General features: G+C 41.4%; 1 protein-coding gene across 2 annotated transcripts in view; it reads left to right on the forward strand.

Moving 5' to 3' along the window:
- The window catches only part of MSH3 (mutS homolog 3), a 293,593-nt gene that overhangs the window by 207,825 nt on the left and 61,596 nt on the right, over positions 1–24,172 (forward strand). For both annotated transcript variants that reach the window (XM_073581229.1, XM_073581149.1), the window contains exons 18-20: positions 4,902–5,009; positions 5,587–5,701; positions 9,900–10,057. In XM_073581229.1, coding sequence (XP_073437330.1) covers positions 4,902–5,009; positions 5,587–5,701; positions 9,900–10,057 — 381 coding nt within the window. The remainder of the gene's footprint in view (positions 1–4,901; positions 5,010–5,586; positions 5,702–9,899; positions 10,058–24,172) is intronic.

Genomic DNA, 24,172 nt, shown 5'->3' on the forward strand with positions numbered 1-24,172 from the left:
GTCCCCACGATCAGGAATATCAGTTTTTTGAACATTGTATCTACTGTGGAACATGGAGGAGGCTGCTTTGCTGCATCTCGGACAGGGTGTCTAGAATTTATGCAGGGTACAATATAAACTACAGACTATCAAGTCATTTTGAACAAAATGTGCTGTGAATTTCAGAAAGATTGGCCTGTCGTGGCTCCTCCAACAGGAAATTGACCAAAACACAGATAAAAATATCCAATAATGACTAAGAGCAAAGCATTGGGGTCTTCTGAAGTGGTCTTCTATGAACCCTGATCTAAATTATATTTAACGTCTGTGGAAACTCATGAAACCTGCAGTCTACAGTAGGCACCTTCACAACTAAGACAACTGGAGCAGTTTGCTCACGAGGAGGGAGTCAAAATACCTGTGGACAGGTGCAGATGTCTTATTCAGAGTAAGGCCAGCTTCACATTTGCATTCGGCAGAGCTGCGGACGCTGCGTAGTTCCTCCGTGAAGCTCCGCCCACTGCCGCACCTCCTTCGGTCACCTCCGCGTCCTTCTGCATGCAGCCTGCATACCTATCTTTAACATTGGGTACGCAGGCCATGCGGATGTATGCGGATGCGTCCGCTTGCGTAGTTTTGACGCTGCGGCGACCCGCATCTAACGCAATGTTTTGCAATTTTTTGCTGTCGCCGCATCGTCAAAGTGACGCACGGCCTGTATACCCAATGTTAAAGATAAATACACAATATCAGTTCTGGGTCACCGAGGAAAGAAAAGCAAAGTAGTGATGCAGCAAATCTAGCAAAATTCAAAAATTCAAATTTGGCACTTTGCTCAATTTTGGCCCAAACTAAACTTATTTGATACGAATCTAATGTGCCTTATTACGCCATGGGGTCTCTCTTCTGACCCACAGCATAATAAATATAGGGGTTAAAAAATAAGGGAATGGTATAATCTCCTAACTAATCATCTGTCTCACAGCCACAGCTACCAGCTTGGTCCTTTAATGGCTCCCTTTGACTTTGGTCTCTTCTGGTCTTCTTCCACTCTGCGCCAGGGCATTCTCGATGAATAACACTTAGGATGTCATAGAATGAATCGCCCGAGGCCTACCTAAACAGAATTAAAGGAAGACCAGAAGAGACCCCATTCGGAGCGAGCAAGCGGAGGACCGGGCAGGAAGCTGCAGTGACAAGACAGTGACACTATTATTTTTCTTTAACCGTTTCTCAACCCTTTAAAAGTAGACTTTACAAAATAGGGGTGCTTTTTCAAGGTTTATTTCTTCGTGGGATTGGTTGGTGCTGTTTTTGATGCCTTTTTAATTTTTTATCTTTTTGTCTTTCTTACTCAATATGCTCTACAGCAACCAATAATATTGGTTATAACAATTATCTTTCATGCATCAAAGAGTTTTCTCTTCTTTATTGACTGTTTATGACCCTTTAACGATGCGCGGCGTGGAGATTGGGAAGTGCAGAAATTATTGGATTAAAGGCTACGTACAATTTCCAATGCAGTTTTGATCCTATTTTTTAGCCACAACAGATTGTGCATACTAAATCAAGTCATAGTGTAAAAGATAGAAGTATGCGGTACTTTAACTACTGAAAAAAACTTTTTTAACTGATTGATAAAAGTAAACTTGATCTTTAATTAAGTCTTGTATGAGCTCCTACTGAATATCCAATTTATTTCTGAGGTTATTCGAATACCTGATTTTCATTTATCAGCACAGTCTAGAGAAGACAAATGGAGACCTGCACGGTCAGACCAAACAATACTGAGAACTCGGCTGTTCCTCTTCTAGGCTCAGTTATTGAATGTACAGTGAGTACAGAAAGTATTCAGACCCCTTTAAATGTTTCACTTTGTTTAATTGCAGCCATTTGGTAAGTTCCAAAAAGTTCATTTTCCTTCTCATTAATGTACACTCTGCACCCCATCTTGACTGAAAAAAACAGAAATGTACAAATTTTCGCAAATTTATTAAAAAAGAAAAACTGAAATATCACATGGTCCTAAGTATTCAGACCCTTTGCTCAGTATTGAGTAGAATCACCCTTTTGAGCTAGTACAGCCATGAGTCTTCTTGGGAATGATGCAACAAGTTTTTCACACCTGCATTTGGGGATCCTCTACCATCCTTCCTTGAGGATCCTCTCCAGTTCCGTCAGGTTTGGATGATGAAGTATTCAGTCCCCTTTACATTTTTCACTCTTTCATTGCAGCCATTTTATAAATTCAAAAAAGTTCACTTCTCATTAATGTATACTCTGCACCCCATCTTGACTGGAAAAAAAAACAAATGTAGAAATTTTTGCAAATTTATGGTCATAAGTATTCAGATCCTTTGCTCAGTGTTGAGTAAAAGCACCCTTTTGAGCCAGTACAGCCATGAGTCTTCTTGGAAATGATGCAACAAGTTTTTCACACCTGGATTTGGGGATCTTCTGCCATTCTTCCTTGCAGATCCTCTCCAGTTCTGTCAGGTTGGATGGTGAACATTAGAGGACAGCGATTTTCAGGTCTCTCCAGAGATGCTCAATTGGGTTTAGGTCAGGGCTCTGGCTGAGCCAGTTAAGAATGGTCACAGAGTTGTTCTGAAGCCACTCCTTTGTTATTTTAGCTGTGTGCTTATTGTCTTGTTGGAAGGTGAACCTTCGGCCAAGTCTGAGGTCCAGAGCACTCTGGAAGAGGTTTTCATACAGGAGATCTCTGAATTTGGCCACATTCATGCTTCCTTCAATTGCAACCAGTTGTCCTGTCCCTGCAGCTGAATAACACCCCCATAGCATGATGCTTGATGCTGCCAACCCCCATGTTTCACTGTTGGGATTGTATTGGACAGGTGATGAGCAGCGCCTGGTTTTCTCCACACATATCGCTTAGAATTAGCCCCAAAAAGTTCTATCTTTGTCTCATCAAACCAGAGAATCTTATTTCTCATAATCTGGGAGTCCTTCATGTGTTTTTTTAATCAAACTCTATGTGGGCTTTCATATATTTGGCACTGAGGGGAGGCTTCCATCGGGCCACTCTGCCATAAAGGCCCGACTGGTGGAGGGCTGCAGTGATAGTTGACTTTGTGGAACTTTCTCCCATCTCCCTACTGCATCTGAGGCGCTCAGCCCCAGTGATCTTGGGTTTCTTCTTTACCTCTCTCATCAAGGCTCTTCTCCCACAATTGCTCAGTTTGGCTGGACGGCCAGGTCTAGGAAGACTACTGGTGGTTCCAAACGTCTTCCATTTAAGGATTATGGAGGCCACTGGGCTCTTAGGAGACTTGAGTACTGCAGAAATTCTTTGGTAACCTTGGCCAGATCTGTGCCTTGGCACAATTGTCTTTGAGCTCCTTGGCCAGTTCCTTTAACCTTGTGACTCTCACTTGGTCTGACATGCACTGTGAGGTCTTATATAGACAGGTGTGTGCCTTTACAAATCAAGTCCTATCAGCTTAATGAAACATTCATAGACCCCAATGAAGGAGTAAAACCATCTCTAGGAGGATCACAAGGAAATGGAATGCATGTGACTTAAATATGAGTGTCTGAGCAAAGGGTCTGAGTACTTATGACTATGTGATATTTCAGTTTTTCTTTTTAATAAATTTGCAAAAATTTCTACATTTGTTTTTTTTTCAGTCAAGATGGGGTGCAGAGTATACATTAATGAGAAAAAAAGAACTTTTTTGAATTTACCAAATGGCTGCAATGAAACAGAGTGAAAAATTTAAAGGGGTCTGAATACTTTCCGTACCCACTGTAAACGCTTTATATAAAGTGCATGTAATTTGTCATAAGTTACATCAAGGATCAGAAACATTGACATTTTCTTTTAGGCCACTCCCCAAGTACAGTAATAAATGTACGGCAGATGTTGACTGTGTGTGAATGAAATGGGGTCATGAGCTGGTGCTCTATAACCCCAAACAAACTTGTCCAAGTAATGTGATCGTAGGGTGCCGATGGGTTGTCATGGCAGCTTGGAGCCTAATGAATGCCCCCGAGTCTACCAGCTTTGTGCTTCTGCAGAGCCATAAGATATTATTAAAATTTAGGGAGCCACAGAACACACTGAACTTTCCTCTGTACCGTCCACATCTCGACTGGCATGGGCTGCTCCGCTGTATACACGGTGTTACGTCATCATCCGCGCATGTGCACATGCTGCCACATCATCCTACAGAAATGGAGGGTTTTCCTTTTATTTGGAGCAGATTTCACATTTCTATCGTCTTTTGTTGCTTTCAAGTGACTGGTCAAAAGTGCACCATGACTTTACGGACACACTGTATATCAAATTGGTATCTTTGTATTCAAATTTTATTGCTGAATAAAATTAAGTTGTCATTTTTACTTCAAAGTCAATGTTGTAAAAACGAAACCCAAGCAACAATGACAGAATTTTTTCTCCCTTCTACTCCACATAGTTTCCCTTTGCCCCCCAGTACATTATGGAATATGGTACAGTAAATGGTGGCATATGCCTCAATTCCATAGGTTAGTGTTATTATTGTTGTTCCCTCTAACATGCAGCAGTCACTTCTGAAATCCAGGGTCTTTTCCCTACTCAGCCCATCAGTGGAGCACAGGTGATATACAGTATATGGCCCCATTCTGAAGTCCATGAATCATGTATATGTTCTATCTGTGATTTTTTCGGTTTGCACACATACCCATTAAATTCTGTGCTGCCAGTCACATGTCTTTGGGGTTTTTTGTTGGCAAAGTACCTGCAAAAGAATCGCAGAGACTTCTCTACGTGAAATGACTTGTTATAGCTGCATATCACGCCATACAACTAGGATTTCTATATTTGCTATTCCAGGATCCTCTCCTCTTGATTATTGTATCTTTTGCATAATCTTAGATTTATTTCTGTATGATTCAGATTTCTAATTAATCTTCATCTCTAGTAAATTCGGAGAGCATTATCATTCGGTATCGAAGGCTGTGAATAACCTGGCAACTGCCGACTGCCTCTTCTCTTTGGCTGAAGTGGCCAAGCAAGGTGATTATTGCAGGTAATCCGTTCAGTGTCTGTTGTCTCTATTACAAGGAATGTACCGTGCCCAACGCTGGAAAATACACATTTTTTTTCTTTTGTTTAGCCGATGAATATACGTAGTTATGTAGTGTGAATACTTTGCCATAACTTCTAGAACTCGCTGTCCTAAGCCCTTCCATTTCACTGGAAGGAGCTTATTCCTTCCTACCACGTTGAGGATCTCCCTCATTTGTGAAGAAAAAACAACAACATATTTTGCATGTATTATACACATAAATTGATCGCTATAATTCACATTGGTAAGTGTCTAAACTAACCAGCATGTTTAATTTATTGTTATTTTTCATCTATGATTTGGTAATACCGGTTGGTAATGCAGCAAACAGAGAACTTACACGTTCTATGAAAAGTTGTCCTTGAAAATAAAAACTTGCATCTCCAACAAACTTATATAATCCAAGGTTTTCGCTCCTCTGCTGTATCTTCGTTGTCTCCACCCTACCAGCAATGCTGCTTACTCATTCCCTCACCTTGTATATGTTCGCCATGCTTTTTACAGATTACATCTAGATTGTTTCTAATTTAATTTTCAGACCAACTGTTCATGATCATGGAACTGAAATAATCATTAAAAACGGCCGCCATCCTGTGATCAATCTACTCTTAGAAGAACAGAATCAGTATGTTCCAAACAGCACCAGTCTGTCGGTGAGTAATATTAAGTACAGCCTGGACCTATACGCCCTCATGTACATCATTCTAGATTGGGGTCTATATGTCCCCAATGCATTCTCCATAAAACAAAAAATAGCTTTTATTATACTGACCTATAGGCACACTTCTCTGCCAAGGGCAAAGCATAGTACTGTAATGCATATGCGCTGGAAAAGGCGAGAGTGCGCCTGCTCAGGAGTGCGATATTGTAGAATGTGTCATACACACGAAGCAAGAAGAGCGGAGGCGCGGGATCATGAACAGCGATGCCCATGAGACCAACAAATAGGGTCTCCATGCATGTATCGTGACTGTCACACAGCCACGACACATGCAGCTGCAGATCTGATCAGCTGGAGCGATCCAGGAAGCCGGGTTCCCTCTGCAGCTTATTCGGTAAGCGCTATAGCTTGCTGAATAAGCCCTGGCCCGATCAAATTCGCTCAACTCTAGTGACATGCTGTGGGTACTTGAGGATAGGCACTGAAAACGGGCGTAACTGTATTTGGTGCAGGGTTTACAGTCATACCCTGGGCCTAGAGGGTCCCAAAAGGTCTCTTTGGCCTATATGAGAAGACCAATACTATCAAAGATCTGTTATATTTGGGGGCCTTTTAGGGCACTGGGAACAATAAGGCTGAAGCTACGCCACTGGTGCTGGGATACTAGGAAGTAGGATTAGTCAATACTAGGAACAAAATCTCCAGAAAAATGGCCGATGCCTACTACAGTTGTATAAAAGCTGATTTACATGAGACATTAACTTCATACTGTATGAGGACAAGTAAATGTTAATAAGAACGTTCAGTCCTAAAGCCATCCGTGTTTATGCAGGAAAATGTGCTGCTGACAACAATGACTTTTGCCCAAATGAAAGTTGTGATCATCCTATGACCAAGCGTTTGATTGTGTGTTGGCTGATCGTTGTCATATTCAGGCGGCCAGTGAATGTGATTGTTTGCAAACACTTGTTTAGCTATCTATTGGTTGACTACAGTGCATCGGTCAGTAGCAAATTTTTTGCAACCACAAAAGGGGTTGTCCACTGGGTTCTGTGCCCAATCAGCGACGGCTTCACTATCTCCGCCTTCAACAAATTGAACATCAACAGGAAATTAGAGACTAGCCGCAGCCCTGGCTTCTTGTTGATGTTCAATACATCCGAAGGCTGGGATCAGAGGAAAAGTACAGTATAATAGAAACACGTCACCACTTCTGCATTTATCACCCACTCCTGGTTTTGACTTACAAATACCGATGTAAAATACTGAACATGTGAACGTGACCTTACAATGATAATTGGTCACCATTAGTTGTGTGATTACTGAGGAACATCACAAGTCCAGTCACAGGGAAGAAGGATGATGAAATCTGGACATCACAGTGATTTTACATTTTGAAAAAACACAGTCACAAGTTTCTCAGATTTTTGTAAATCGCAGTAAATATTTGTTATGCCCTTCCCATATATACAAGTAATTTGCAAGATGAGTTCTAGCAAGACTTTCTATAACCTTTGTGTATACGTACAGTATGGTGTGTGTGTATAAAATATGTGCTTAAATAGCTGTGATGCTCTGTTTATGGCAGTCAGGAAGTCGGCCATGGATAGATATATTCACTTTTCTGCATTGTACTTAAAGCTAACGGAGGTAAGTGCATTATCTGACATAATAGACTTACTTTGCAGTTGTCTGTAAAGTGCACACTTGCCATCTATGTGTTTCTATTTCCATATTCATGTAGGCTTCTTCTGGAAATCAGTTGCTATGGAGAAGAGCAGTCTACATTTTTAAAGCTTCACTGGCACTTTTCACAATTTTTTCAGCGTACTTATTTTTTTTATCTTATCCTTTAAGCTAAACTTGTAGTTCGAAGCAGATCCATATTATCCATATGTATACTTAACTTACTGGCACTGTTGGGTTCCTTTACCAACAACGGCCAGGTACACAACTGTACAGCCAGGGGACAGTTTTGGAGGAGGAGGAACTGTGTTCACAGCAGGGTGGCAGCTCACGGGCATCAGTGGAGCTGGGTTGGGGGGATCCAGAGGACGCAGACAATACATCTCCCACCGAGGACAGCTTGTCGTTACCTCTGGGCAGTCTGGCACTCATGAGCAAACACAGGCTGCTGTGCCTGCGCAATGATTGTTACCAGTGCTGATTACTGCGGGATCCCCGCTACAAGAACAACGTGCCATCCTTACTTCCATCACTGGAGCGTGATCAGAAAATGCGGGAATATAAGCGCACACTGGTAGACACACCACTGACAGTGTCCCCACTTACCAGCTGGGGCTCAGTGGAAGCACAAGGGAGAAGAAGAGGAGGAAGTCACCAACACAGCTGGGGTACCGGCACCACCTCGGAAGGGAGTGTTAGCATGGCCGAAATTTGTACAACCTTCCTCAGCACGCCGCAACATCCAGCACCAACATTTGATATGGTTCGTATTAGCAGGAGGCAGCATTTCAACAACATGGTGGAAGAGTATGTGTCCACACATCTCTACGTACTGAGTGATAGGTCTGCCCCATTTAACTTTTGGGTCTTCAAATTCGACACATGGCCGGTGCTGGACTGCCCTACGGGAAGTCTACTGTCAGAATGTTTGTTTAGCATGGCAGGGGGTGTGATCACAGGCAGGCCCACAGCCAACGTGGGCAAGCTTACACTCCTTAAAATGAACTAGGTGTGGATCCCATAGCACATGTCCATGACTTTGGCTGAATAGAGAAGTAGAACAGCCACACCCAGCCATTTTAATATTCCAATGCAGTTTGTTTGTTCTATTTGCTGTTCCCAATTTTGCGGGTGCTCCCCAAATTAAAAAAAAAAATAAGACCTTTTTGCACAGTACCCCCAACAAGGCTGTTTTGCAGAGTACACCCATAAGAGGCTGTTTTTCAGAGTCCCCCCTTCACCCCACAGAGGCTGTTTATCAGAGTAACCCCCCCACGTAGGCTGTTTTTCAGAGCCCCCTACAGAACCTAACATACTGTCCCTCACTCTCCCCACTCTAGTCAGAGCAGAATGGGGTGCTGGCCGGTAACAGCCATGCCCATGCTATGCATTGTTGTGATGGCTGTGGAAGTGCCCGCAGCTGAAAAGCTTGTTGATTGGCTGCGCTGCAGTCTTTCTACAAACTTTATTGAGCATTCGAATGCTGAAAACTAAGATGTACTTGAGGGAGAAGTCCAGGTTCGGAGTCCATTTCGGGTTCGCTCATCTCTAGTCACTGCCTCTCCTGGGAATGGTGTGACATTGGCTGCAGGGATCGTGTGACTTAATCAGCGCTGGCTTTACTCTCCCCTCTTTCGGACAAATCAACCTTTAGAGGACGTGAGAACTGTGGAGGAGGGGAGAGTGAAGAACCATTGTTTACACCGCGGATCAACGCTGGTACGGGGGGTAAGTATGGGTGTTATTACTTTACTGTGGGAAAAAATTGATTTAGAAGAGGTTGTCCGAGTAGTGGCTCCACTTGGAGAGTGCTTGGCTCGGTAAGAGAATGATCCTAATATAAAGGCCACTCTCCATGCAGATGTGGGCTTTATAGATGCTTTTATGTAAGTCATGTCAGTTTTTTCCCCCCCTTGTTTTTAATAATTTTTTAATGATTACAAATAAAGGTGAACTATTTCTTCACATCTGTGTCTTGCATATATCACTGTGCTCTTACTTTATCTTCCATTAGAGAATGATTGAAATAGCGGTACTTTCCTATAGCCAGGAGTGACCACATAGGGTCTGTGCACACATTGCAACCTTGTCGCATTTTTTCTTGTGCAGATTTATTACAAAACCTGAAGGATTTCCTACTACCAGCATAGTGAATAAGATCCCTGCTTACTATTTATTTGCATGATGGCAGCAGATTTAAATCAGATTTCACCCAGGCTAATGAGTGGGGAAAAATCTGGCACAAAACACATGTAAAAATATACCTATTTTGTGCAGCTTTTTTTCCTGCCAAGAGATGCACAAATGGTGCAGGAGTTACTGCTGTAAATGCTTCACATTTGCACATACTCTTTATGGAATTTTTTCATTGCATCTCCACGTTCATACATTTCTGTAATCTATGCTAGACTTTTTATATTTTAGGCATTACTGTTTAAAATGTCAGGTTTGTTCTCTTCTTATAAGTCCTTTATTAATAAGCCTGGGTCCTCACTTCTCCTTAGGCAGACAGGGAGAGAGTCATGATAATCACTGGACCCAACATGGGTGGGAAGAGCTCGTACATCAAGCAGGTCGCCCTCATCACCATCATGGCCCAAATAGGCTCTTATGTCCCTGCAGAAGAAGTCACGGTGGGAGTTGTGGATGGAGTCTTCACAAGGTAAGAGTGTATTTAAAAAAATACATTACTTATGCTAGATCGATGTTATGTATCTATAGACACTCAGACTTTTTTGTTTTACTTTTAAGAATTTTTATTTTTTTTATAATTGAATGATCAGAATTATCTCATTATGTAACGCCCTATTTATGCTGAGTGAGATCTAAGCATATATATTTTTCCTTGACTGACATCATGTTGCTCATAACTAATTATCCCCAGGTACATTTCTAGACTAAAGTAGTAAATGAATGCTCTTCGGATGTTATGAACAGCAAACTATATATATATATATATATATATATATATATATATATATATATATATATATATATATATATATATATATATATATATATATATATATATATACAAGTACAAGTAGTATTCAACCCCCTGCAGATTTAGCAGGTTTACACATTCGGAATTAACTTGGCATTGTGACATTTGGACTGTAGATCAGCCTGGAAGTGTGAAATGCACTGCAGCAAAAAAGAATGTTATTTCTTTGTTTAATTTTTTTTTAAATTGTGAAAAGTTTATTCAGAGGGTCAATTATTATTCAACCCCTCAAACCACCAGAATTCTGTTAGGTTCCCCTAAAGTATTAAGAAGTATTTCAGGCACAAAGAACAATGAGCTTCACATGTTTGGATTAATTATCTCTTTTTCCAGCCTTTTCTGACTATTTAAGACCCTCCCCAAACTTGTGAACAGCACTCATACATGGTCAACATGGGAAAGACAAAGGAGCATTCCAAGGCCATCAGAGACAAGATCGTGGAGGGTCACAAGGCTGGCAAGGGGTACAAAACCCTTTCCAAGGAGTTGGGCCTACCTGTCTCCACTGTTGGGAGCATCATCCGGAAGTGGAAGGCTTATGGAACTACTGTTAGCCTTCCACGGCCTGGACAGCCTTTGAAAGTTTCCTCCCGTGCCGAGGCCAGGCTTGTCCGAAGAGTCAAGGCTAACCCAAGGACAACAAGGAAGGAGCTCCGGGAAGATCTCATGGCAGTGGGGACATTGGTTTCAGTCAATACCATAAGTAACGTACTCCACCGCAATGGTCTCCGTTCCAGACGAGCCCGTAAGGTACCTTTACTTTCAAAGCGTCATGTCAAGGCTCGTCTACAGTTTGCTCATGATCACTTGGAGGACTCTGAGACAGACTGGTTCAAGGTTCTCTGGTCTGATGAGACCAAGATCGAGATCTTTGGTGCCAACCACACACGTGATGTTTGGAGACTGGATGGCACTGCATACGACCCCAAGAATACCATCCCTACAGTCAAGCATGGTGGTGGCAGCATCATGCTGTGGGGCTGTTTCTCAGCCAAGGGGCCTGGCCATCTGGTCCGCATCCATGGGAAGATGGATAGCACGGCCTACCTGGAGATTTTGGCCAAGAACCTCCGCTCCTCCATCAAGGATCTTAAGATGGGTCGTCATTTCATCTTCCAACAAGACAACGACCCAAAGCACACAGCCAAGAAAACCAAGGCCTGGTTCAAGAGGCAAAAAATCAAGGTGTTGGAGTGGCCTAGTCAGTCTCCTGACCTTAACCCAATTGAAAACTTGTGGAAGGAGCTCAAGATTAAAGTCCACATGAGACACCCAAAGAACCTAGATAACTTGGAGAAGATCTGCATGGAGGAGTGGGCCAAGATAACTCCAGAGACCTGTGCCGGCCTGATCAGGTCTTATAAAAGACGATTATTAGCTGTAATTGCAAACAAGGGTTATTCCACAAAATATTAAACCTAGGGTTTGAATAATAATTGACCCACACTTGTATGTTTAAAATTTATTAAAATTTAACTGAGCAACATAACTTTTTGGTTTGTAAGATTTATGCATCTGTTAATAAATCCTGCTCTTGTGTGAAGTTTGAAGGCTCTAACTTATTTGCATCTTATCAAACCTGCTAAATCTGCAGGGGGTTGAATACTACTTGTAGGCACTGTGTGTATATATATATATATATATATATATATATATATATATACTAGCTGAAGAGCCCAGCGCTGCCCGGGCATAGTAACCAACTGTGGTTAGTTATAGCAAATTATAATTATCCTCCATCCCATAGTCCCATGCCCATATACCCATCACACATCCTCCATCCCATAGTCCCATGCCCATATATCATCATACATATTCACCATCCCATAGTCGAGTGCCCATATATCCATCACACATCCTCCATCCCATTGTCCCATGCCCATATACCCATCACACATCCTCCATACCATAGTCCCGTGCCCATATACCCATCATACATATACACGATCCCATAGGCCCGTGCCCATATACCCATCATACATATCCTCCATCCCATAGTCGAGTGCCCATATACCCATCATACATATCCTCCATCCCATAGTCCCATGCCCATATACCCATCACACATCCTCCATCCCATAGTCCCATGCCCATATACCCATCACACATCCTCCATCCCATAGTCCCATGCCCATATACCCATCATACATATTCGCCATCCCATAGTCGAGTGCCCATATACCCATCACACATCCTTCATCTCATAGTCCCATGCCCATATACCATCATACATATCCTCCATCCCGTAGTCCGGTGCCCATATACCCATCATACATATCCGCCATCCCATAGTCCCGTGCCCATATACCCGTCATACATATCCTCCATCCCATAGTCCAGTGCCCATATACCCATCACACATCCTCCATCCCATAGTCAACCATCATGACATCATAGTGATCGGCGGGGCTTGCAACCTATGATGACATCAGCGTCGCCATGGCAACCATTATGACATCATAATGAGGGGCGGGGCTTGATACACACACACTTTTTCCCCATTATGTAGATAGGGGCAAAATTGTTTGGTGAATTGGAACGCGCGGGGTTAAAATTTCGCCTCACGACAGCCTAGGACGCTCTCGGGGTCCAGACGTGTGACTGTGCCAAATTTTGTGGCTGTAGCTGCGACGGTGTGGATGCCAATCCCGGACATATACATACATACATACATACATACATACACACACTTGAGCTTTATATAATATATATATATATATATATATATATATATATATATATATTTTATAATATATATAATTTATTTATTTTATTTTTTTGTATGCATTTTGTGTATTGTTACAGCACCACTTCAGCGTTCTTTTCTACTTTACTACTGGAGTGGTGCTGTGATACAAACGTCCTTGCAGCTACTCTCACACTTGCATGCTGCTGTTTTCTCCCATTGTCGCCGCTTCCATTGGTCTCCAGCAGTTTGTGACCTGCTGGATCACTCCAGTGCTTGTTATGTTATAAGCCCTGAGAAAAACACGCTGGAGTGGTGCTGTAAATGAATATTTAAAGGGGGTTACTGTTCAGCACTGCAGTTTCTTCTGTAACATTTTAACACTGTGGAGAATGACATCTAAAATCTTTAAAGCAGTCACTTAAGGCCAAGGTTTACAGAGGAAAATCTGTGCACTTGCAGGGACCACCAATTGGACTCTTGAAACATAATTTACATATAATTTAAATATTTGATTTCTCACCTTTAAAGGGAATCTGTCGGTAGCTTTTTGCTATATAATCTGACGGCTGCATCAGGCAGGGGCAAAGACCTTGATTCCAGTGATATCTCACTTACTTTACTTGGTGCAGCAGTTACAATAGAATCAGTTTCCTCTGTTTTAGATCTCGCAGAGCGGAGTTACTGAGTTATGTATAACCCCGCCAACACTACAGCTTTCGGTGGACATTGTATAGTGACAGAGAGCTGCTATTCAGTGCTGGGAGCATGGTGGACTAGGAGGCACAAGGCCTGTAGTGGTAATCTCCTACTGATAAAATGTTGATTGCGTTAAAACAACAAAACACAGTGCTGTTATCAACACATTACTGTAGTCAGGATCTCTCCTTACATTATACTGCTCTCAGATTACATAGAAAAATACTAATGACAGAATCCCTTTGACATCACTAAAAAGCTAAAAACTTACATTTCTATCTTAATCTTCCCATACACAATAGAAAAATGTCATCCAAACCCGCTGATAACGATGGGTTTGGCCATAACAGTGTAATGTGTGTGAGAGCCCCCCGATAATTGATTGTCATTTCAGTCAGACCGCCTTTTGTTTTCTTTGGGACAAGCCACCGCTAGGCATGTCTAATAGTAGCTATCTCATAGATGACTCATCCAAGAGGTCACAAAAGACTCCACACACCAACATCTAAAGAACTGCAGGCGTTACTTGCCTCAGTTATGGTCAGTGTTCATGACTCCACCATAAAAGACTGTGCAAAAATGGCCTGCATGGCAGAGTTCAAAGAAAACCACTGCTGAGCAATAAGAACATAAAGGCTTTTCTCAGTCTTGCCAGAAAACATCTTGATGGATCCCCAAGACTTTTGGGAGAATACTCTGTGGACTGAAGAGACAAAAGTTGAACTTTTTGGAAAGTATATGTCCCATTACATCTGGCATATAAGTAACACAACATTTCAGAAAAGGAACATCATACCAACAATAAAATATGGTGGTGGTAGTGTGATAGTCTGGGACTATTTTGCTACTTCAGAACCTTGAAAACTTGATGTGGAAATGAAACCATGAATTCTGCTGTCTACCAAAAAATCCTGAAGGAGAATGTCCAGCCATCTGTTCAGGACCTCCAAGCTGAAGCACACTTGGGTTACGCAGCAGACAATGATCCAAAACACAATAGCAAGTCCACCTCAGATTGGCTTAAGAAAAACAAAATTAAGACTTTGAAGTGGCCTAGTCACAGTCCTGACCTTAATCCGATTGAGATGCTGTGGCATGACCTTAAAAATGTGGTTCATGCTCGAAAACCCTCCAATGTCGCTGAATTACAACAATTCTGTAAAGATGAGTGGGCCAAAATTCTCCCATAGAGTTGTAAAAGACTCATTGTCAGTTATCGCATACGCTTGATTGCAGTTGTTGCTGTGAAGGGTGGCCCAACAGTTATTAGGTTTAAGCAATTACTTTTTCACGCAGGGCTCTGTAAGTTTGGATTTCTTTTTCCCTTAATAATAAAGATCTTCCTTTAAAAACTGCATTTTGTGTTTAATTCTGTTACCTTTGTCTAGTATTTACATTTGTTTGGTGATCTGAAACCTTAAGTGTGACAATCATGTAAAAGAATAGGAAATCAGGAAGGGGGCAAACACTTTTTCACACAACTGTACAATGTCGGCAATAAAGAGATCCCGACCTTTTCTTGTGCATTGAAACATCTGTGTCTATGCATAGGTCATTGAGAAGGGAGGGGGAAATTGGTCAGCTGTGACATCACCTAGTGTGATTGGTAGATGATGGGTTGGCAGCAGTGTATAGTGTAGTGGTGTTACCTGTCATTGTGATCATGCATCTGATGATAATGAATCTGCTGTAAACTCTTTGAAAAGACGGGAAGTCTAAGGGTGTGTGCACATGCTGCGGATTTGGCCGCGCGGATTTTGTAAAATCCGCAGGTAAATCTGCAGGTCAGAAGACCTGCGGTTTTACCTGCGGATTGGCCTGCGGTTTTTCATCTCTACAATGGAGGAGATGGCAAACCGCAGCAGAATCCGCAGAAAGAATTGACATGTCAATTCTTTCTGCGGTTTAGAAACCGCAGGAAAACCGTGCGGAAAAATCCGCACCCTCTGCACTGCGGTTTTTAATATCCATAGGATATTATGGTACTGTACACCGCAGCAGAAAATGCTGCGGATGCGCAGCGGCCAAATCCGTTTCGGAACCGCAGCAGAATCCGCAGCGTGTGCACACTCCCTAAAGGAGCCCCAGTGTCCAGATTAGTAATTGTGCTTTTAAATAAAGATTGTGATATTAAAAAAGGGACTATTGCCAAAACTTTTTAAAATATACATGTAACACCAAAACCTAATATAAACAATAGGTCATTTTGTAATGATAGCTTTTTTTCCTTGCTTTCACTAAACTAGCAGCTATATCCCAGTTATTTTGTTGTCATAAATCCCTTTAATTCCATCATAACCAATTTATTTATTACCACGCAATTGACTTGTACATCTTGGGAAAGTAATTTTGTGTTTCCTTTCATCATATCATTGTTTTGTGATTTGGAAAGTGTTATTTTAATAGTTTGTTTGTTCTAAACCTCAATATCAAGATCAGAACTACAACTATAGTTTTTACCTAGTTCAATTTAGAAGTATCGATTTAATTGGAGTTTAGACAACAAGCTGAAAACCGGCATGCTGGAGCGTCGGGCTAATTATTTTCTTCTCTTGCGGACACATCTGTAAAGGTCATTCTTTTAACTGTTAGCCGTCTTATACACTGCTGTGCAGTCAAGCCTGTGTTTATAGTGAATATTCAGGAACAATAAGAGTTTCTTGACTAATACAATATTATAAGATTCGTTGCCTCAAATGACCTCGATGGCAACTCTGGTGAAAGAAAAGCATTGGGAAATCAATATTCGATTCTAAGATGTATATATTGTGTTTTGTTTTTTTTTTTATTTATATAAAGTACATACACTGCCGAGACATAGCATTAACATCACCTAATACTGAGGTGCTTTCATTTCTGCCACGAAAACGCCCCTGATCTCTATGTAAATGTGTATGTTCGAGTGTATTGTGTATGTATATGTGTGTTTGTGAATATATATGTGTGTGTATGTATATGTATATACACACTACCGTTCAAAAGTTTAGGGTCACTTAGAAATTTCCTTATTTTTGAAAGAAAAGCACAGTTCTTTCAAATTAAGCTAACATTTAATGATTCAGAAATACACTCTATACATTGTTAATGTGGTAAATGACTATTCTAGCTGCAAACGTGTGGTTTGTAATGCAATATCTTGATAGGTGTATAGAGGTCCATTTCCAACAACCATCACTCCAGTGTTCTTATGGTACTTTGTGTTTGCTAACTGTGCAAGAAGGCTAATGGATGGTTAGAATACCCTTGAAACCACTTGTGCAAGTATGTTAGCACAGCTGAAAACAGTTTGGCTGATTAGAGAAGCTATAAACCTGACTTTCCTTCGAGCTACTTGAGAATCTGGAGAATTACATGTGTTGGTTCCATTAAACTCCAAAATGACCAGAAAAAAAGAACTTTCATGTGAAACTCGACAGTCTATTCTTGTTCTTAGAAATGAAGGCTATTCCATGCGAGCAATTACCAAGAAACTGAATATTTCCTACAACGGTGTGTACTACTCCCACCAGAGGAGAGCACAAACAGGCTCTAACCAGAGTAGAAAGAGAAATTGGAGGTCCCGCTGCACAACTGAGCAACAAGACAAGTACATTAAAGTCTGTAGTTTGAGAAATCGATGCCTCACAGGTCCTCAACTGGCAGCTTCATTAAATAGTACACGACAAATGCCAGTGTCAAAGTCTACAGTGAAGAGGTGACTCCGGGATGCTGGCCTTCAGGGCAGATTGGCAAAGAAAAAGCCATATCTGAGACTGGCTAATAAAAGGAAAATACTTATATGGGCAAAAGAACACAGACATTGGACAGAGGAAGATTGGTAAAAAGTGCTATGGACAGACGAATCCAAGTTTGAGGTGTTTGGATCACACAGAAGAACATATGTGAGACACAGAACAACTGAAAAGATGCTGGAAGAGTGCCTGACGCCATCTGTCAAGCATGGTGGAGGTAATGTGATGGTCTGGGGTTGCATTGGTGCTGGTAAAGTGTGAAATTTGTACAAGGGATTTTGAATAAGGAAAGCTATCACTCCATTTTGCAGCGCCATGCCATACCGTGTGGACAACACTTGATTGGAGCCAATTTCATCCTACAACAGGACAATGACCCAAAGCACACAGTTCCAAATTATGCAAGAACTATTTAGGGAAGAAGCAGGCAGCTGGTGTTCTATCTGTAATGGAGTGGCCAGCGCAGTCACCAGATCTCAACCCCATTGAGCTGTTGTGGGAGCTGCTCGACCGTATGGTACGCAAAAAGTGCCCATCAAGATAAACCAACTTGTGGGAGGGGCTTCTGGAAGCATGGGGTGACATTTCTCCAGATTACCTCAGCAAATTAACTGCTAGAATGCCAAAGGTCTGCAATGCTGTAATTGCTGAAAAGGGAGCATTCTTTGACAAAAGCAAAGTTTGAAGGAGAAAATGATTATTTCAAATAAAAATCTTTTTTTCGAACCTCGTCAATTTCTGGACTAGACTTTAAATTCATTTGGCAACTCATTTGATTAATAAAAGTATGAGTTTTCATGGAAAACACAACATTTTCTATGTGTGACCCCAAACTTTTGAACGGTAGTGTGTATATATATGTGTGTGTGTGTGTGTGTATATATATATATATATATATATATATATATATATAATAATATTTGTGACGTAGTGATCACTAGCGGGTTGGGGTGTACTTGCTTGGCAGCGATATAACATACAGGAGGACTCAATTTTTCTTAAAAGTTCACCTGGGTTTATTGCTCCACATCCCCAGCAGCACAAACACAGAGTAAGTCAGCCTGTAACTGTCTATGAGACTTCTGCACCTCTTGACATGCATTTTGGCCCACTCCTCAAGAACAAACTGCTCCAGTTGTCTCGTGTTTAAAGGTTGCCTTTTCCAGACGACCTGTTTCAGCTTTTTCAAAAGATGCTCAATAAGATTTAGGTCAGGGCTCATAGAAAGCCACTTCAGAATAATCCAATGTTTTCCTCTTAGCCATTCTTGGGTGTTTTTAACTGTCTGTTTTGGGTCATTATCTTGTTGCAAGACCTGTGACCGAGACCAAGCTTTCTGACACTGGGCAGCGCATTTCTCTCTAGAATCCCTTGCAAAGATGCAGCAAAGCAGCCCCAGAACATAACAGAGCCTCCTCCATGTTTCATTGTAGGGACAGTGTTCTTTTCTTGATTTCTTTCATTTTTCCGTCTGTGAACATAGAGCTAATGTGCCTTGCCAAAAAGTTCCATTTTTGTCTCATCTGTCCATAGGACATTGTCCCAGAAGCTTTGTGGTTTATCAACATGTAAATTGGCAAATTCCAGTCTGGCTTTTTTATGATTTTTTTTTCAACAATGGTGTCCTCCTTGGTCGTCTTACATGAAGTCCACTTTGGCTTATACAACGACGGATGGTGCGATCTGACACTGATGTTCCTTGAGCTTGAAGTTCACCTTTAATCTGTTTAGAAGTTTTTCTGGGCTCTTTTGTTATCATTCGTATTATCCGTCTCTTTCACTTGTCACCAATTTTCCTCCTGCGGCCACGTCCAGGGAGGTTGACTACAGTCTCATTGATCTTACATTTCTGAATAATATGTGCAACTGTAGTCACAGGAACATCAAGCTGCTTGGAGATGGTCTTATAACTTTTACCTTTAACATGTTTGTCTATAATTTTCTTTCTAATCCCCTGAGACAACTCTTTCCTTTGCTTCCTCTGGTCCATGTTGAGTGTGATACACACCATGTCACCAAACAGCACAGTGAGTTTCTGTGGCCCTCTATACAGGCCCACTCACTGATTCCAAGATTGTAGACATCTGTGATGCTAATTAGTGGACACACCTTGATTTAACATGTCCCTTTTGTCACATTAATTTCAGGGGTACCATCATTTCTGTCCAGGCCGATTTCATGAGTTTTATTTTTTTTTAAATTCTGTGGAAGCATGGATGAAAAGCAATGTCTGACTTCCATTTGTTCATTATCATAGATTTTTAGTTATTATTACTTTTGTCAGATTCAAGTTATTTCTGTCACAATTGTGGGTTTTTCTGTCACTAAACGAGGGGTAGCAACAATTTTGACCACATGTGTGTGTATATATATGTTAGTATATAAGCAAAACTATGTGTGTATCATATAGCTGTACTATTTATTAGTGTGGTATACCAGCACTATGTACAGTATGTTTGTGGTTTAACAGGACTATTCATATTCTATGCGTGCTAGGACCACAATTTATGTATCAACTTGTTTCAATGTAAATTTGCATTACCACTTTAAAAAGTATATCTCACGTCACTACTGATATAAAAGCCACATTCATGGCAGCCATCTTCCTGTATGGATGTAATAAACATGATATCCGTTTTCCTGCAATGTTTTTGTTTTACCTTGTCAATCACTCAGAAGTCAGAACTGTCGACAGAACTGAAAGCAACACTCATGAAACTAATACATTATAAAAACTATATGTGGAGTTAAGTTAGTTATTAATTACATACATCGTGAAGCCGCTTGAGTTCTTCATAGCTGTGAAAGTTTATGGTCACCAATTAAAGTATACAACAACTTGTCACCGCTAATGTGTTCTTCAACCAGGGAGTCGTGCACAGCAAGGATGCTGCATAATCTCATTGTCATCCATTGGGGACCTCTTAGATATCCAGTACATATAACCATACCTCATGATGATGTGACTGAATCATAAAGCAGATCTGTCACCAGATTTCAAAATACAAGCTGCATACATTATTAAATAGATCTGTTGTATTTACGTTGATAATCATTGGCAGAATCGCTGTATAATTTACAAAAGGATAACTCCAGCTTTGCTCACTTAGCCTGATTGACAGCTTCATGTCCTTCCTCCCTGTTCATGAGATCTCACACTGCTCAGTAGAAGCTGTCAGCCAAGTTGGTTGGCGGAGAGCGCATACACCTCACTTCAGCTCTCTCACTCTTCAGCCGGACTCACAAAATTCTCTTCTTAAAGGGGTATTCTCAAGTTTTGAAGTTATCCCCTACCCATGGCATGGTGATACCTTCCTAATCATTTGGGGTCTGACTGCTGTAAACCCCACAGATCTCAAGAACCGGAGCTCTGAAGAGCCCTGAGTGAATGGAGCAGTGGTCGATCCATGCAATTGTGCTGGCTTAAAGTCCTGCTTCTTAGCCCTTTAGGAAAGTCACTCAATCCAGGAGATCTGCACACCTCCACACACACAGGCATGTGTGAGACAAACAGCTATTATTTTAGCCAATGAACCACACCCACGTGTGGAGATATGGCGAGCAGCCAGTCTACTGCTCATAATCAACCCATCATGGTTGAATAACCCCTTTTATGGTACTGTCACACTTAGCGATGCACCAGCGATCCCGACCAGCGATATGACGCGGTCAGGATCGCTGGTGCATCGCTAAGTGGTCGCTAGTGAGCTGCCACACAGGCAGATGTCACCAGCAACATCGCAGGGGTCGGGGTCGCTACTTACCTGTCAGACGAGGCGATCCTGATGTCCTCCCGCACGCGTCGCTCGTCTCCACAGCAGGAAGCTGACGACGAGAAACGGTCCAGGACTTTCTCGCGCGATCAGCGATAATCAGCGGGGGAGCGGTCGGAGGTAAGTATCAGAAATAGCGATATTGCTAGCAATATCGCTGCTACGTCACAAAAAACAGTGACGTTATAGCGATATTGCTAGCGATATCGCTTAGTGTGACAGGCCCTTTAGTCCTATATGCACTAAAGTATTAATTCAGGATTATCTCCCATCCACTATGTGTCAGTCACCTAACACACTACATTAATTATTAATTGGATCTCTGGAGATAGTGGAGTGCTGCTTTCTGCTGGTCTTTGGCACTCCCATAAGCATTATTGGAGCGGTAGTGCGCATGCTCGACGACCTCTCCATTCACACAGAGCTCTTATCAGCCACAGGTCTCAGCATCAGTGGGGTCTCATTGGTCGGGAAGTTGTCTCCTATCCAAACGATAGGGTCTAACGAGCAAAGATTACCCATTTAACATCAGGATCATATAACAGTTCTGAAATGGATTTTCAAAGTAAATACACACATTTCATCAGGCCTTTGTAGTAATGTATGTAGTTTGAGCTGTGAATTATGTTGCTGGATTCCTTTTAATAGGAGATTACTGGGAGATATATCATTATAAAGTGTAGCAAGGTATGCCAGCATTGACACCAATTTTCTGAGGATTTTGTGATGATCGAGGGAACATTCATTTGCTAGTAATGGGAAGTTGATACACTTAGCTGCCTGATGTCCTTACCATTATATTTTCTGAATGCTTGAAATAATTATTATTCTAACAAAATAAATGAAAGGATATTATGACGGAGAGTTTGTGTTTCGTGCTGTCAGTACAGTTTGTATTTCAAGCTACATATTCACATGCGGTACGTGGGAGACATCAAGGGTCTGTTTCTCTTGTAATCCATGCTATCTTTTCCTATAGGATCCCCTCTGTGGAAATGTAATTTTGGGGATGCGCCAAACAAAGTAGGAGCGAGTAACCGGAGAATATGCAACTTTCTATTATAAAGGCATTACTTCTGGGAATATCTGATCTGAAAAGCATGCATACATGAATGGGAACAAAGTATCAATGCATTTCCATTGTTCTTTGTCAGAAGTAATAATTCATGACCTTCAGTTCTGTTCCGTGTAATACAGAATTTGGCTCCGCCGTGAAGAACTGGTATAAAGCTGATGCACAATGGGGCAATTTTTCAATGCAAGATTTTGCTGCCACAATTGTAATTAAACCTAAAGATTTTGGTACATCTTCCCTTAATGCATAACACAAAACCCTTAACTTTTTATGTATGTTTGTTTTTTCTGTGTTTCATTATAAAGGTGCAATCACCTGATGTTTCCTGCTGTTCAAGGGTAGTGTCCCACAAACCAGATTTTTTTTGTCAGCATTTTTTCACAACAAAAAACAATTTCTTTGCATTCTTTTTCTGCTGTTTTTCAACACATTTTTTTGTAGCAAAAAAAATCTGTAGAAAAAGCACTGCAGACAATGGGACCAATTCATCAAGACTGGAGTAGCGCACGCTTGCCCTATGCAAGTCTTGCAGGAGTCATAAGTGCCGAATTCATTTAGAGGCGCACACCTCTAAGGTATTTTGGTGATCTAGGCAGATGAAACTAATGGCGCCCCTCTCGATGAACCCTCAGCCCCCAAATAAAGGAATAGGTCAGAGACTAACATGACCCCTAATGCACCCCCCTCCGATGGGTCAGGTAACAAGCTCTGACTACCACCTACATTAGAATTGTTACCTTTTTTTTAACTTGTTGGTATTTTTGGGTGAAAAAGTGATGTACTTTAGGGGTGAGGCTTAACAGGGAGTGCAATTTCAAAGTTAGAGGTATAGAATCACTCCTTTTTTGGGAACTATTTACACAATACAAGAGAGAAATGGCAATATTCATCCCAGACAACATCTGTTTTAAATGTAAGACCAAGGATAGTCATGGAAACTAATATAGCTTAAAGAGGTGGTCCACTACAATGTATAATGCGCCTATCGCCGCAGATGTCATGTCAACTTCCGGACTCCCTTGCATCACCGAGGCATGACTCAGTTGCACACACTCCCCCTGACTGGACTGGGCTGGGGGCTACCGCCTACAGCTCAGTCAATCAGGGGGAGCATGTGTGACTGGGTCACACCTTAATGATGCAAGAGAGTCTGGTAGTTGACATGAAGTCAACAGTGACTGCAGCCAGGGGTCACGTGATCGGGACTGAGCGAGCAGTGATAGCATCACTCTCAAGCAACATAAGATATATACAAAAATACTTATTTAAAATGTTTAAATCGAATGGCGTATTATACATTGTAGTGGACCACCTCTTTAATTATAAAATGGTGGCCATTTGGTTTCAATTAAGGTGTCCAGCATTTGGCGGATACCATAATGGAAACTAAATAGACCCAATTATAGATAAAGTGATATGCCTAATGATTTTTTCATCCATCATTCAACAAAAACAGTATGCAATAAAACTGTTGGTGGTTCTGCTGCCGTATTCCTTTACCGATTTTGGTTTTGGTAACGTGATTCTGTACTGATGGTGGTTCTGGTTGCATATTCCTGTTGAGATAGTGGTTCTGGTGACGAATTAATGTAGTGTTTGTTGTCCTGATATTGTATTCATGTACTACTGATGGCTCTGGTGATGTATTCATCTAGTAATGATCGTTATGATGATGTATTCATCACAAGAACCATCATGAGTACATGAAAACAAAGCAAAAATCATTAGCCGAGCCATCAATAGTACATAAATGCATCACCAGAATCATCATCAGTAAGTAAATACAACACAGTACCACAATCAGTACAT

This window comes from Dendrobates tinctorius, unplaced genomic scaffold, assembly GCF_039654945.1.
Source record: "Dendrobates tinctorius isolate UK_male_01 unplaced genomic scaffold, ASM3965494v1 ptg000003l, whole genome shotgun sequence".
Lineage (NCBI taxonomy): Eukaryota > Metazoa > Chordata > Amphibia > Anura > Dendrobatidae > Dendrobates > Dendrobates tinctorius.